General features: G+C 38.5%; 1 protein-coding gene across 1 annotated transcript in view; it reads right to left on the bottom strand.

Annotated features, from left to right (window-relative positions):
* LOC106892898 (spermatogenesis-associated protein 7 homolog) overlaps positions 1-10,977 on the bottom strand; it is a 37,847-nt gene extending 26,870 nt beyond the window's left edge. Inside the window, exons 1-3 of the mRNA XM_014950469.1 lie at positions 10,920-10,977; positions 6,187-6,279; positions 3,416-3,463 (exon numbers count right to left, since the gene is read on the bottom strand). Coding sequence (XP_014805955.1) covers positions 3,416-3,463; positions 6,187-6,279; positions 10,920-10,977 — 199 coding nt within the window. The remainder of the gene's footprint in view (positions 1-3,415; positions 3,464-6,186; positions 6,280-10,919) is intronic.
* Positions 10,978-12,476: the final 1,499 nt, after the last annotated feature.

Below are 12,476 nucleotides of genomic sequence, written 5' to 3'. Positions count from 1 at the left end.
ATTTTAACCTTTGTTGGAATAGAAACAATGCCTCAAAATGGATTTTTTTTTTTCCCCAGAAATTTCACATTTCCATTGGAACAGAAATTCTTTTTGATCGCGAAGACACCCTTCTGAAACCTGGTAACTAGTGTGTTCAGCAGAACATCTTATGCTCTTTCCATATTTATTAGATGCTCTTTCTAGCAAATGTGGCTTCTGCTGAGTGTAAGAAATGCAAATATCCTCCTAGTCAGACATTTTCCACACTAGGATGCCCAAAGAATCACTGTTTTCACAGTAGTTTCATAAGTCATGCTGCTCTCATGACTCTTAAAACACCTCTGTTTAATTTTATTTCCACAAGAACACTTAAGATGATGAACTATATCTCCCATATTTCTGATCTCTGATGCATCTCCAGCTAATATACCTAGTCTTAAAGCAGGGGACAGATGTGTTTCCATTGAGGAGAGCTGAAAAATGGACTGTGATTCTTAGAATGAGCACACCAGAGATGCAGTCTTACTGCTACGACAAAGCCAACTGCTTTGTTGGACAGAAAGGACTGCTCAGGAGGCTTCATGTTACCTGTTTCTCCCTGGCTTATAAGTTTGTGTGATTTCAACAGCATTTCAAATGTCACTCTGGCAGAAAAGAGCCACAACTATTCTTTTGCCCTTGTATCCAGTGACATGACACATGGGAATGGTTCAAAGCTGTGCCAGGGGAGATTTAGGCTGGACATTAGGAAGCATTTCTTTACAAAGACAGTGGTCAAATACTGGAACAGGCTTCCTAGGTGGGTGGTGAATGCCCCAAGCCTGTCAGTGTTTTAGAGGCATATGGACATTGTCCTTAATAACATGCTCTAACTTGGTCAGCCCTGAATTGGTCAGCCAGTTGGACTAAATAATCATTGTAGGTCCCTTCCAACTGAAATATTCTAGTCGAGTCTACTCTATTCTATTCACACAAATTGATGAAAGCTGGCACTTGTAATGCTTTATGAACCATATTTAAAGGTTGTTAGAAGAATTTTTTATATGAAACAATCTCGGCTAATTCAATGACACCCTTACCAACCGCACCATTAGCAACTTCATGAGATCTAAACCAGCAAAAAGCCCAATGAAGCGTCAAATTTAAAACAGTGCCCTTTTAAACCCCAGAACTGAAAATCCAAGTTATACCTGAAGACATTCAGGAGAAAGTCCTATACATTGCACATCCCCCACTTTGTCTATACAGTTCTAAAGCTAAAGTGCACCAGTACAGACAGCTTGTGAAATGATGCATTTTCAGATTGTCAAAAAAGCTAATTGTTTGCAGTGTTTTGTCTGCAGTACATTTATTCATAAAGTGAAACAAAGCACTGCACATTGTATTTTCTTCTGTCTTTTCAGAACTAATCTTTGTAGCTGTTTGATTTTTTTTTTCTTTATTTTAATAGGTTTGCATACGTCTGCATCACTATGGAGTGATCTGAATTTTCTTCTTCCAGCCCACCATTGAAACACATGGTATCCAACACAGGTCACACATTTGGAAAACAAGGTCATACCTATCTGAATGTTTGGACTGAGAACAGGTTAGAAATTATATTGCATCAGAATGTGTATCTGTAAAAGCTCTGATAAATTTCAAGGTTTTAAAAGCACACTGTACTTAGTAACTAGTAACAGCAATAGCAGGAGGTTGTTGTGGGAGAAAATTTTCATGAAAAGAAGAAAACGCTGTAATCTTGTACTAAGCATAAAATTAATTTTGTCCTCTATTGTTCTAGTAGGCTGGCAAAACAGCCTTCATTTATTTTGTGTCTTTGAATATGCAAATATTAAACAGAAACCTATTTTTGTAGGCATAAAGTCATTTTATACTGCTCAAACAATTTGCACATCAACCCCATTAACAGCAACTGTACCTTCATTGTGCTACTGCTTGACTTCAAACTTCAGAAGACCTAAGTTCTGCTGCACTTTTTCATTGTGACTTTGAAATTTTCAGTTTTATCCCCTAAGGGACAAAACTTCTTTAGCTAAAACGGATGTTTCTGGAGCTAGCCTGTTAGAAAAAGGGCTTAGGTGATACATAGTATATTTTAGCGAAGATAAATATTAAATGACAAAAGTGATTTGCATTTCCCCAATGGGCTACTCACAAAAATGATGACTTTGACTGTGAATCTCATGTTATGGCCTCTATGTGCACCAGGAGCCTTGCACTCATGTGGGCTTCTAAATTAACAGAAACTCCACACAACGATACAGTAGCTTTCTAAGACAGCATTATAAGAAACACAGATAATGTTTCTCTCTGATACCTCATCTAGGAAAATGGACTCCTGTAGCTAAGGCAGGTAGCTGAACAAATTCTATGTCCTCATGATCTTTGTAGGTGTGATGCTACTCCTCTCTGACTTCGGTGTCAGAGTTACCTTTCTGTCAAACATTAACATTCTCAGAAAGCTTTCTACAGCTTTTCATTCTGTTGCTGTGGCACCGTTCTCATAAAGTCATCAATTGAAAATACTAAGTTTAAAATGATTGCCTTCTTGATTTGTGTGTATCTTGCTTGAACAACTGCATCTCACCATTACCTTTGAGATATCTTTGCTTCCAATTACATTATACCCTGCTCAGAGCAATGGCCTACTGCAATCTCTAATGCATGTTTCCCACTATGTATGCACTGTGGAAAAATAGAAGCTTTCATTCTTTTAAATTTCATTCTAAAATGGGGGTTTTCTCTGTAGAAAGTGTGTGTGCTCTCATGTACATAACTATCAGAGAAGTAGCATATGCCTCACAACCTGGTGAATGGAGAAAACTAAGCAACATGCCAGAGTGAGTGCCCTGTTTCCTGGGAAAGGGATGAATGTATTGCTTTTCATCAATCTTTCTTCCTTTCAAAGAAGAAAGGGCAGGAGAGACTCTGCCTACGCATTGGGTGCTGCAGGCTTCAGCCAAGAGGTGGCGTTAAGGTGCAGTGCAATGTTCTACCAAAACTCGTTCATTTCTCAAAACCTGTTTTAACTGTAGCATGCCTGATGCCCAGAGAGACACGATGCAGTTAAAGATTAAAAAAAATACCGTGTGGATTCGCAAGAAATGCAACAGGCCAGTGGTCTGAGATTAGACTGAAAAACTAAAGCAATTCATTCTTCCAAAAGACCCGTTGCTTAAAGTATGTATATACAAGAATTCCACGGTCTGCAAGTTAGCGTGTACCTGTGCAAACATGAACCAAGTGGTAGATACAGCTGTTAAGTTAGATACTAGATTAGTTACTAGATACTATCATCCTAATCACAGTGAAGCATATTTTTGGCACGTACATTCCTCTTCAGAAAATCTTCATCATAAAAGAAGACAAGTATTTCCAAACCAAACAAATGGAGCCGGTCCTATTTTGAAAACAAACCAGAACTACTCACATTTAACACTGGTATGCAGACTCTTTGGTGCAGATGAGTCAACAGCAGCTGTATTAACAAAAAGAAGGTTCAGTCCAATGAAACACTAACATTACAAATAACTATGCAAAAATCAATAGAGATGAAACTGATCGTCCTAAGGTGTTGAAGTCCCTGTGGGAATGTTGTACCAGTCTGCATAATATTAGCAGATCTACGAACTACTAAATCCCATTGTTTTCCTAGTGATATATACTATTTTTTTCCTATTTCCTGTTCTTGGCCAACGGTCAGCTCTCAAAAGCTAGCATAGCTTAAATGTAGTGAAGTTAGTTGAGTTACACCAACTACAATTACACCATTTTCACCAACTGAAGATTTGACCCTTGTCTTTTATCTGGGTAAAAGCAAAAATAAGAGAAGTACCTCAGCAGTGCTGTTGTTGGTTCAACATCAAACCTGGGTCTGAATTTTCTGGCATTCACCCATAGATATAGAATTAAGAGCCAGTACAGCTACACTTACTAACCTTCATTTTAGTTTACAATTTAAGAAAAGCTGTACTCATTTTGTATTGGCATCTACTGCTACCCAAAAGGTTTATATTTCAGAGATGAGTACAAGAGCTGCAATCAGCCAGGGGAAATTGGCAAGTGAGACTCAGAGAGTGAGATTCAAGTTGTCCCTAGGCTCAGGGTCATCAGTTCTTCATCTTCTTTCTAGCAATGGGAGTTATTTGATTATACAATTACATAGGCAGTTTTGTACACAGCGTTTTCTGTTATTCAATCATTTGTTTTTCTTTGTAAAAGGTTAAATCAAGTGAACTTCAAGGAACCAAGCCCTGTCACTCTATTGCTGCACACTCTTCATTAAGTCATATGTCCATACAGCAGATGGTATGGATGTTAATGGAGCTGTATGTCTGATTGCATGTACCTGGATACAGCTGAGGTATAGAGGAAATACTATTCTTGATTGTGGAGGGAAAAGCAATCACCTGGGAGAAGTTCAATATTCCAGTTTCATTTGAAGGACATTGACTCGATTTCCATCCAAGACACTTTTGTGATTACTGCCAAATGTCACAGCAAATTGGAGTTTGTATGAGTGCTCCAAACAATGTTTCAGACATGCAAGGCTAGCTACTATCTGGAGAGAGGCCAACTAGGTTGCATTTTAAAAAACAGTTGTATTTCAGAACGATTGGAGAATATTTAGAAGGATACGGGAGAAAGCCTCAACGCTGACCAGATTTTTCAGAGGCACAAAATCCTATCATCTCCTACGGAACGTGTGACAAGTCAGCGCTTCAGAGAATCAAGGTATGTACAGAAGAGAACTTTGATATCCTTGCAATATTGCAGTTTTTAATATGTATGCAAAAGTTTAGCTCTGCAAGGAAAACCTGTAAGAATGAAGCACTATAACTAATTGAATTTTGCTACAGACAAGCAGGACTGACATTGGAAAAAAGGAAAATGGAAACCTACTTGGGAACAAAGCACTTGGCTCCTTTTATGCCAATAATATCTTCTGTGTATTTTCTTCAGAGCTTTAAGAATGTAATAGACAGACTGCAAAGCATCTTTGTTTCTTTCTTTTATTTTTTTATCTTCGCTCGCTCATTTAGGCTTTACCAGTTCAGGATAAAACCAATTTCAGTTATGTACAACAGTCTTTGTTGTTCTTAATTAGTCCGGATGCTTTTCTATATTTATGAGCAATGCACTAGGATGTGAATTTTACAGTCCTTAGAGTTCACTGTCTCTGTGATATTAGCCATGCCAAAGCAAAAGTCATTTAAATACAACAGTGTACAGCAGCAATCCAGCCTCCAGTTCCCAATACGAGTGAGATGATCATGAACTGTAGCATGGTGGAGGTCATGAATACCATGTTCTGATACCATGATAAGAAGATGCACTAGATTTGAGGTAAGTAGTTTAAAAGGAAGCACTTGGCACTGCAAATTGATGAAAGAATTGGTCTCCTGTCAAAAAAATGCAGCAGCAATCTCCTCTATTGTTTGAAAGCTATGTGTTATTATAAAGATCACTGGTTATCAGTGAATTGTTTGATTAGAAAGCCTTGGAAACCCAAGGACTGGACATCTTGCAGTGACCTAACTACAGCTGTGACCATTCAACTCCGGTAGTTTCCATCTGCACCTGAAGCACCAGGAAGTTTACACAGTTCCAGACAACTGATGGAGGATACTTTTTTATTCCAAATTCTCATAGTAGTGGTTCACAGGTATTTACAGGAGAGAGGGTATTTGAAAAGCCTTCTCAAACATGAAACTTCCTTCTGGGTTATTTAGGGCTGATACTGCAACTTTCTAAACATCAAAAACTCTAATCTTCTGTTACTCTTCAGTGGTACCTGCCCTGGTTCTCACTTTACCTTTCCTTGTCATCAACTGCCATATAAATCTAAACAGAAACCGTTACTAAAATAAGACAGGGGAATTAAGTAATATTTCCTTTCCTAACATGAATTGTAATTCTGTGGAATGGTTTGACGTTGTAGACTTTACACCTCTCAACAGTTAGGATTGCTTCTCCCAAGACAAGGCAACAGTTCCAATCAATTGTTCCATATATCTCCTCTTGTAGGGCACACCATGTTACTCCTCACTTTCAAATCCTCCTACACTGTTGAGTTACTGACAAGGGGGAAAGAAAGGGGAAGAAATTCATCAGCCAGCCAAAACTAAGGGAAACCAACCCTTGACTATGATTTCATCTTTCAGCTACATAGATGTTATCATCGTCAAAGACTGTACATACCCTTGACAGACATCAGTTTCTTGTAATGAGCAGCCATGTGATCTTGAATAATGTACTGTTTGGAGAGCTTGCAGGAAGGTCCGGGAGAAAAAGCTGCAAGAGGTTAAAGTCTTAGTTATTCAACAGGGCAAGAAATGTCTCAGGCAACAATCATAGAATCATGGAATGGTTAGAGTTGAAAGAGACCTTAAAGATCATGTAGTTCCAACCCCTCTGAAAACATTTTAATATTTATGCTCTCCTGCTTGCAATAAAATCAAGTCAATATTCATTCATTTATTTCAAAAAGTAAGTGTAACAGAAAATATAACATGAAAAAGAGGTAAGTTATTCTCATTTTGCATGTTTTTGAATACTCGAGAATCATGGCTTGCAATAAGTAATGTATGAGCCTTGGATATTATAGAACTCTAGAGAATAACAGAGGATCTCACTGTTTAATATCTGATATAATAAAAATTACATTTTGAAAGATTTAATACTAGAGAGTAGGACAAAGTACTGTAAAAAACTGTATATGAATATCTTACCTGTTGGTAATACCAGGCTTAACTCAAACACTCTGTAGCGAGGAAAATGAACTGGATATATGCAAAGACAGAAGTGGGCACAGAAAAGGAGCCAGGAGGTAGAACAGAAATGTGTTATGCACAGACTGACCATGACACCCCTCTGAATCTCTAACCCACAAGACTCCTCAGATTAGGAAAAATTTGTCTCTGTGTCTGACATAAGTTCATTAGCCCAGAAAAATAGCCAAGAAGCACATAAGCATTTACTCATTTTAAATTTTTAGCCGGTATTAAAGCTGAGATAGATCATTGTATTTCAACCTGTCTCCGAAAAAAAATACTATTTCTTGTTTCCTTCTCAAATCATCAGACAGGATTTGCAGATGGAAAGTTGCTAGGGAATGGTATTAAAAAATAAACAGAATACTGGAAAACAGAAATCTAATGTGCCTCTGGCCTTTCATCCACAGACGCAAAATAGCCCTTACACTGGGACAATCAGCAAATCCAGCCTATTCAGATTTGGCTTTCTGACACAACGAAGTAAATGATTGATTCATCGCTCATGTCGCCAACATACAATTTCAGCTAATGAATTAGTTTCGAAGCTTGTATTGTATTTTGAAAGAATAGGAGACATTGGCTTGAGAGTCTGGAAATCAATCCTTCTAACCTCAGCTTGGCTGCTTTCTTGCTGTGTCGCTTTTTCTTGTCTAGATCTCTTGCCTACCAAGTGAAACAGTGCTACAAACTGGTTTTCACTGCCAAGGAGTTTGACTACATTCAGTGTATTGTGTCATCTTTTGAATAAGAACCATAAGAAAGAACGGGACAGAATACCTAATGCTGTATTTGTTGCTTCATTTAGTATTATTTACTAATGTTCCTGCAGGTGGCTAAAGGCCTGCTAGATGGGTACTGCTTTCAACAACCTGTCCAGGTGCAGCATCACATCCAACATGGCCAGCCACAGAAAGGTGGTGTTACTTCAGCTCCAGGACCATCCGTTCTGATTGTTCATCAAACACGTGGGCACAGCCAGAGTGTTTCCACCATGACACAAACAGGTGCGGAGACATCAGCAGAAATAATGACTCTATGTTTGCTATAAAGCAATAGAGAACTTGGTGCAAAATTATGAACAATCTGCATTTATCTCGTGTCTAAATGAAATTTAGCGTGAGTAGTACAGGTACCACAATGGAACCTGATACTTGAAGCAGGCAGATATAAAGGTCACAAAATTTCTAATCATGAGCATTTACCATGTGTCCAATTTCAATCAGGGAAACCACTCATGCACGTCACTACCACGCTAAAGAAATAAAATAGTTAAAATCAGTACTATTCTGTTTCAAAGCTTTTATGTACTTGAGACCAGTAGTTATTCACTTCCAAAACTTTGAAAACTTAATTTTTTTTCATTAATTTTGTGAACTGTGCTGTAACTTCCTGCTGGCAAAAGCACCTGGAACAAGCTTTTCAGTAATATCCAACACCATCCCTAGCTGGTGTAAAGTGGGGCAGCTTTACTGAGTTCAAGGAAAGGCAGTGCCCTAAATCACAGCAGCTGGAGGCTCTTGTCACTAAGCAAAAGAAAATAGTATTGCGGGAAATGCCCCAATCTTTCCCTGATTGGCAGTGACAGCCTGATTTCAATATATGTAGTGAAAAAGACAGCATGACAGAAGAACAATGTGATAATCCAAACAATATCCGAGGATTAAAAAGGGATGGAAAATCCATTTGTAAAAAGAATGCTGAAGATATACAAGGCACTAGTAGTTTAATCTAATTTTTTGTCTTTCATAAAATCTAACTCTGTCCTGTGTCCAGAAAATTACTAACATTGTGCAATAAGCAACATTGTGGTTATTCCTATGTAAGGAAAAAAAAAAAGCGCGAATGCTTTTCTTTGGCAGAGACTTTCTGTTGAACTTTGGCAAGTCATTTTGTCTTTCAGTGTCTCAATCTCTCTAAAAAAAAGAGGACATTAAAAAAACACATCCATTTCTCAAAGAAGATGTTTTAAGGGTAAAAACAATAAAATGGGGGGATTCAGTGGGTGCCCACCTAAGTATTCCCTGCCCCTAGAGAGGGTGATCTTATTTGAGACCACTAGAAAGATCATACTTTTTAACAGATATTTCTTTTATTGCCTTTTACATCTTTGAATAACTTCAAATTGAGGGAAATGTTAAATAGAAATCTTCCAGGAATTTTAAGTAGCCTTGTTATGAGGCCCTGTCGATGGGGCAAACACACGTCAGGTCAAATTGAAGCAGCCCTTTTGTGTGCTGCAAAGACAGGCGGAGTTCTCAGGCCCAGGTTTGAACAGAATTAAACTTGTGCATTTCCTGCTGTCTTACAGAGATCTCATTTACCTGTAACATTTAGCAATTGCTTTATCCAAGTTTTCAACATTTCAGAGTTGTATGTGCACATCTGTAGATGTATGAGCACATCTACCCACAGAAAGTTGCCTGCCTCTGAAAAACTTTCTAAACTCTGAGTACTACTGTACTTTGGAGACGTTTACATCTTGCTTCTATATATGAGGGAAGATCTCCAGGAAACAGAGATTCAAGAACGAGCAATAAAGAACAGTGGCAACTCTCTCAACACTGAATTTTTATTTCCTATTTTGTAATTACTTTTCTAGTAATTTATTACAGACCTGAACATGTAGTTGCATGATGACTAATTTACCTAGTTCCCACTGATTGAATTGCAAGAGATTACTTCTGCAAATCATGTCTAGAGAATACATCATGTCCAGAGGTATAATGTTGTATCATAAATCCAGTTGTAGCAGCATTAAAGTTTGACTGATACACAATGACAGTGATAAAACATGTCTTTTCCATGTAGCTGAAAAACAAAAAAATGCTTTTGAAAAACACAAGATGTGACTTTGCTCCTCACGTGACTGCTAATTCAAAGCAACTACTTTTTGCCTGTTACAGGAGCAAAAGCATGTTCTCAAGAACATATCAGCTATTTTACTCTTTAAAAGAGTAGAATAACTGCAGTGCTGCTATACTGCTAATCGTTTATACCACTGTGAAATTTCCACTTGTAGGAATCAGCAATGTGGGTACAAAGCTACATGTACTTAGAATCAATGAATAAAAACTATTCAGTGATACTTAAGTCTCAAAAGCTTGGAAATAACAAATTCTTATCTACCCTTCACATTACTGGCAAGTAACTATCTAGCATTGCAAGGGAAGGGCAATCTTGTGCCACAAGCAGTAGTCACAGTTATGGTCCTGCATCCTTTTGTATCTGTCAACTCCCTCATCTTCTATTTACAGCCTAAATTTGGAGGGGAGAGGGACCACCTTTTCGCTCTGCATTTGTCTCATGCTTAACACGGGCAGAACATTTGCCCATGCCTATGGCCACAGTGCAGGTAATATAGAAACCAACAGAGTGGCCCAGTCAATGGCTGACAAAGGTTTTGCTGATCCTCTTACTTTTGTTCAGCTGCATGGTTATCTTAAGCTGCTCCCCTTTTGGGTACGTATTTCTGCCTGTTTTCAGCTACAGGAAGCACTGGCAGGCAATGAGCTTCGACTTCTGCTTTGAGCATCTACCAGAAGTGTCTCTACTTCTGTTTCCTTCAGAAAATACATATATATGATTTTACACAGGAAAGCAGTATAACAGATTGTTGAGGTGGGGACACCATAGGTGTCCTCCTCTCAGTCCGTTGGGATTCCTTTGAAGAGGTGGGAAGAGGAGGATGGCAGGATAATACTCTGTGGGGCCCTGAAATGCAGCACACCCTACGTGCAGAGAGGAAAATGCCTCCGACTGCAGCTGGGGTTTATCAAGGGAGGCAAAGGACAAAAAGGACAAAAATTGCGGGTGGTGAAGCTAGTGGTGGTGGTGTGTTTGCCAGCATCTAACTAAGGACTGAAACTATATGGATCTGGAGAAGGTATAATGGAACAGCGTTTCTGAGATGGGAAGCTTCAGGCAGAACACCTTCCTAGCAATTCTTCTACAGGTGCTTGGCAAAGATGCTTACCAGGAAAGCTGCTTGCCTGAATTAAGAAGGTGAGATTTTTTTAATAGCAGGTACTAGAAGCACTTATTTACTTCATATTGTTTCAATAATAAAATATGTATTTTTAATAATATCATAACATTCAAGCTGTTATTCCAAAATTGGAGCACACAGGCACCTCTCAAATATTAATTTTGAATACTTACGGCTACTTTTGAGACTCATGTGTCCTCTGAAAGATCCCATCATGGAGTACGTAGGCATCATGGCTATCTGGGACCTCTGGTAGGGAAGGCAAGCATATTGGTTACATATTACAGAAGCATTAAGAAATATTATGATCTTTCTGCAGGTCCTGTGGGGATTACAGAAGAGTCATCTCCTGGCTAGAATGCTACACTACAACTGACCCAGGTATGAAAAAGGCTGGCACTTTTGAGTTTACTTTCCCCACCAGATTACTTCTGTTTGTTTTAATCCCTACCAATTATTATGACTCTTTTGACCACATACGCTGAGAGAAAATTCCCTGTTACAACAGCATCTACAGGGTAGTTTTCTGCAGGCCACAAAAATGAGCCATGGCATTGCGCAAATGTCACATATTTTGCAATCTCAAAGATCGTCTCTGCTAAACATAAATCTTCAAGGCAAAAGACGGAGCAGCTCAGTATGCTACAGTGCTGCTGCTTGTGCCCAAGGGAAGCAGTGGGGAAAAAAGCACAACATTAAAGATTTTCTAAAGATCCTCTACGAAATAGTTTGGGCTCCCAGCATGTAAGCCAGACCTAGAAAAGCCAGGCCCAGCACAGGAAAGTAAGCAAACAAGGGCTCTTTCATTTCAATTTACAGGTAAGTCACAAGAACACAAATCCCAAATACAGGGAATTCTGCCCATTTTATGAAGATATGTCCCACTGCTGACAGCTGAATTCATCTCAGATGAGTTGCAGGGTAAGTTTTTCTGTATGCCTTAACAGATGACGGAGTCAAATCTCAATTTCAAAAGCCACTTAGGTTCATAGGAGTCAGACAGATACAGTTTCATAGGAAATCCAAGAGATTTTAGTTCCTATCTCTCCAGTGGTATGGTTTTCAACACAATCATGTTTCTAACTTCCACTAAAATAATGGAGAAGCTGGTACCTCAGTTTGCAAGTCTGATCATGGAGACTAAATTTGAGTCCTCATTTTTAACTTACTTTTAAATTAGTGAAATGATTTGCAATAATTTGAATTATATTTAAAACAGACTTTTTCCAGTTAAAAAAGTTATTTTGTTTCAGTTTAAACCTATTCCTGGTTAACTTGAAGCAAGCCAGTCACCAATGCAATGTGCATACATAATCTTCTCCACCAGATAAATCTTATCACTTTAAATCCACATTAAAAGTCCATGCTTCTTAAGCAGATAAGCCAACCGGTGTATAGGAGCCAAAAGCTCAGTAGTTTTGTACTGCAAAGGGTTGTCTACCAGCAGAAGTGGTTTAGCTGTGAACTTATATTTGCCTGATTAGATTTGTGCGCTGCAAAGGAAACATCTCCTTAGAGATGATCCTGAATGTCAAAGGACATGCCATGTGCCATCAGAACTAGAAAAATCAATGCAATTCTTTCTTTGGTTTCAAGGCAACATTGTAATTTGGGGGAGGAACTAGGAGTGCCAGACTCTTATAGAATAAAACCTTTACTTTTGTTCTCACACACACAGTTCAGGATAATTTTTGCCTTCAAAAGCACTGCCACAACTTTGCAAATCTTGT

The sequence above is a fragment of the Calidris pugnax genome, unplaced genomic scaffold (assembly GCF_001431845.1).
Source record: "Calidris pugnax isolate Ruff unplaced genomic scaffold, ASM143184v1 scaffold24, whole genome shotgun sequence".
NCBI classification, from domain to species: Eukaryota; Metazoa; Chordata; class Aves; order Charadriiformes; family Scolopacidae; genus Calidris; species Calidris pugnax.
The sequence above is the reverse complement of the archived record's forward strand: the minus strand, read 5'-3'. Positions and strand labels throughout refer to the sequence as shown.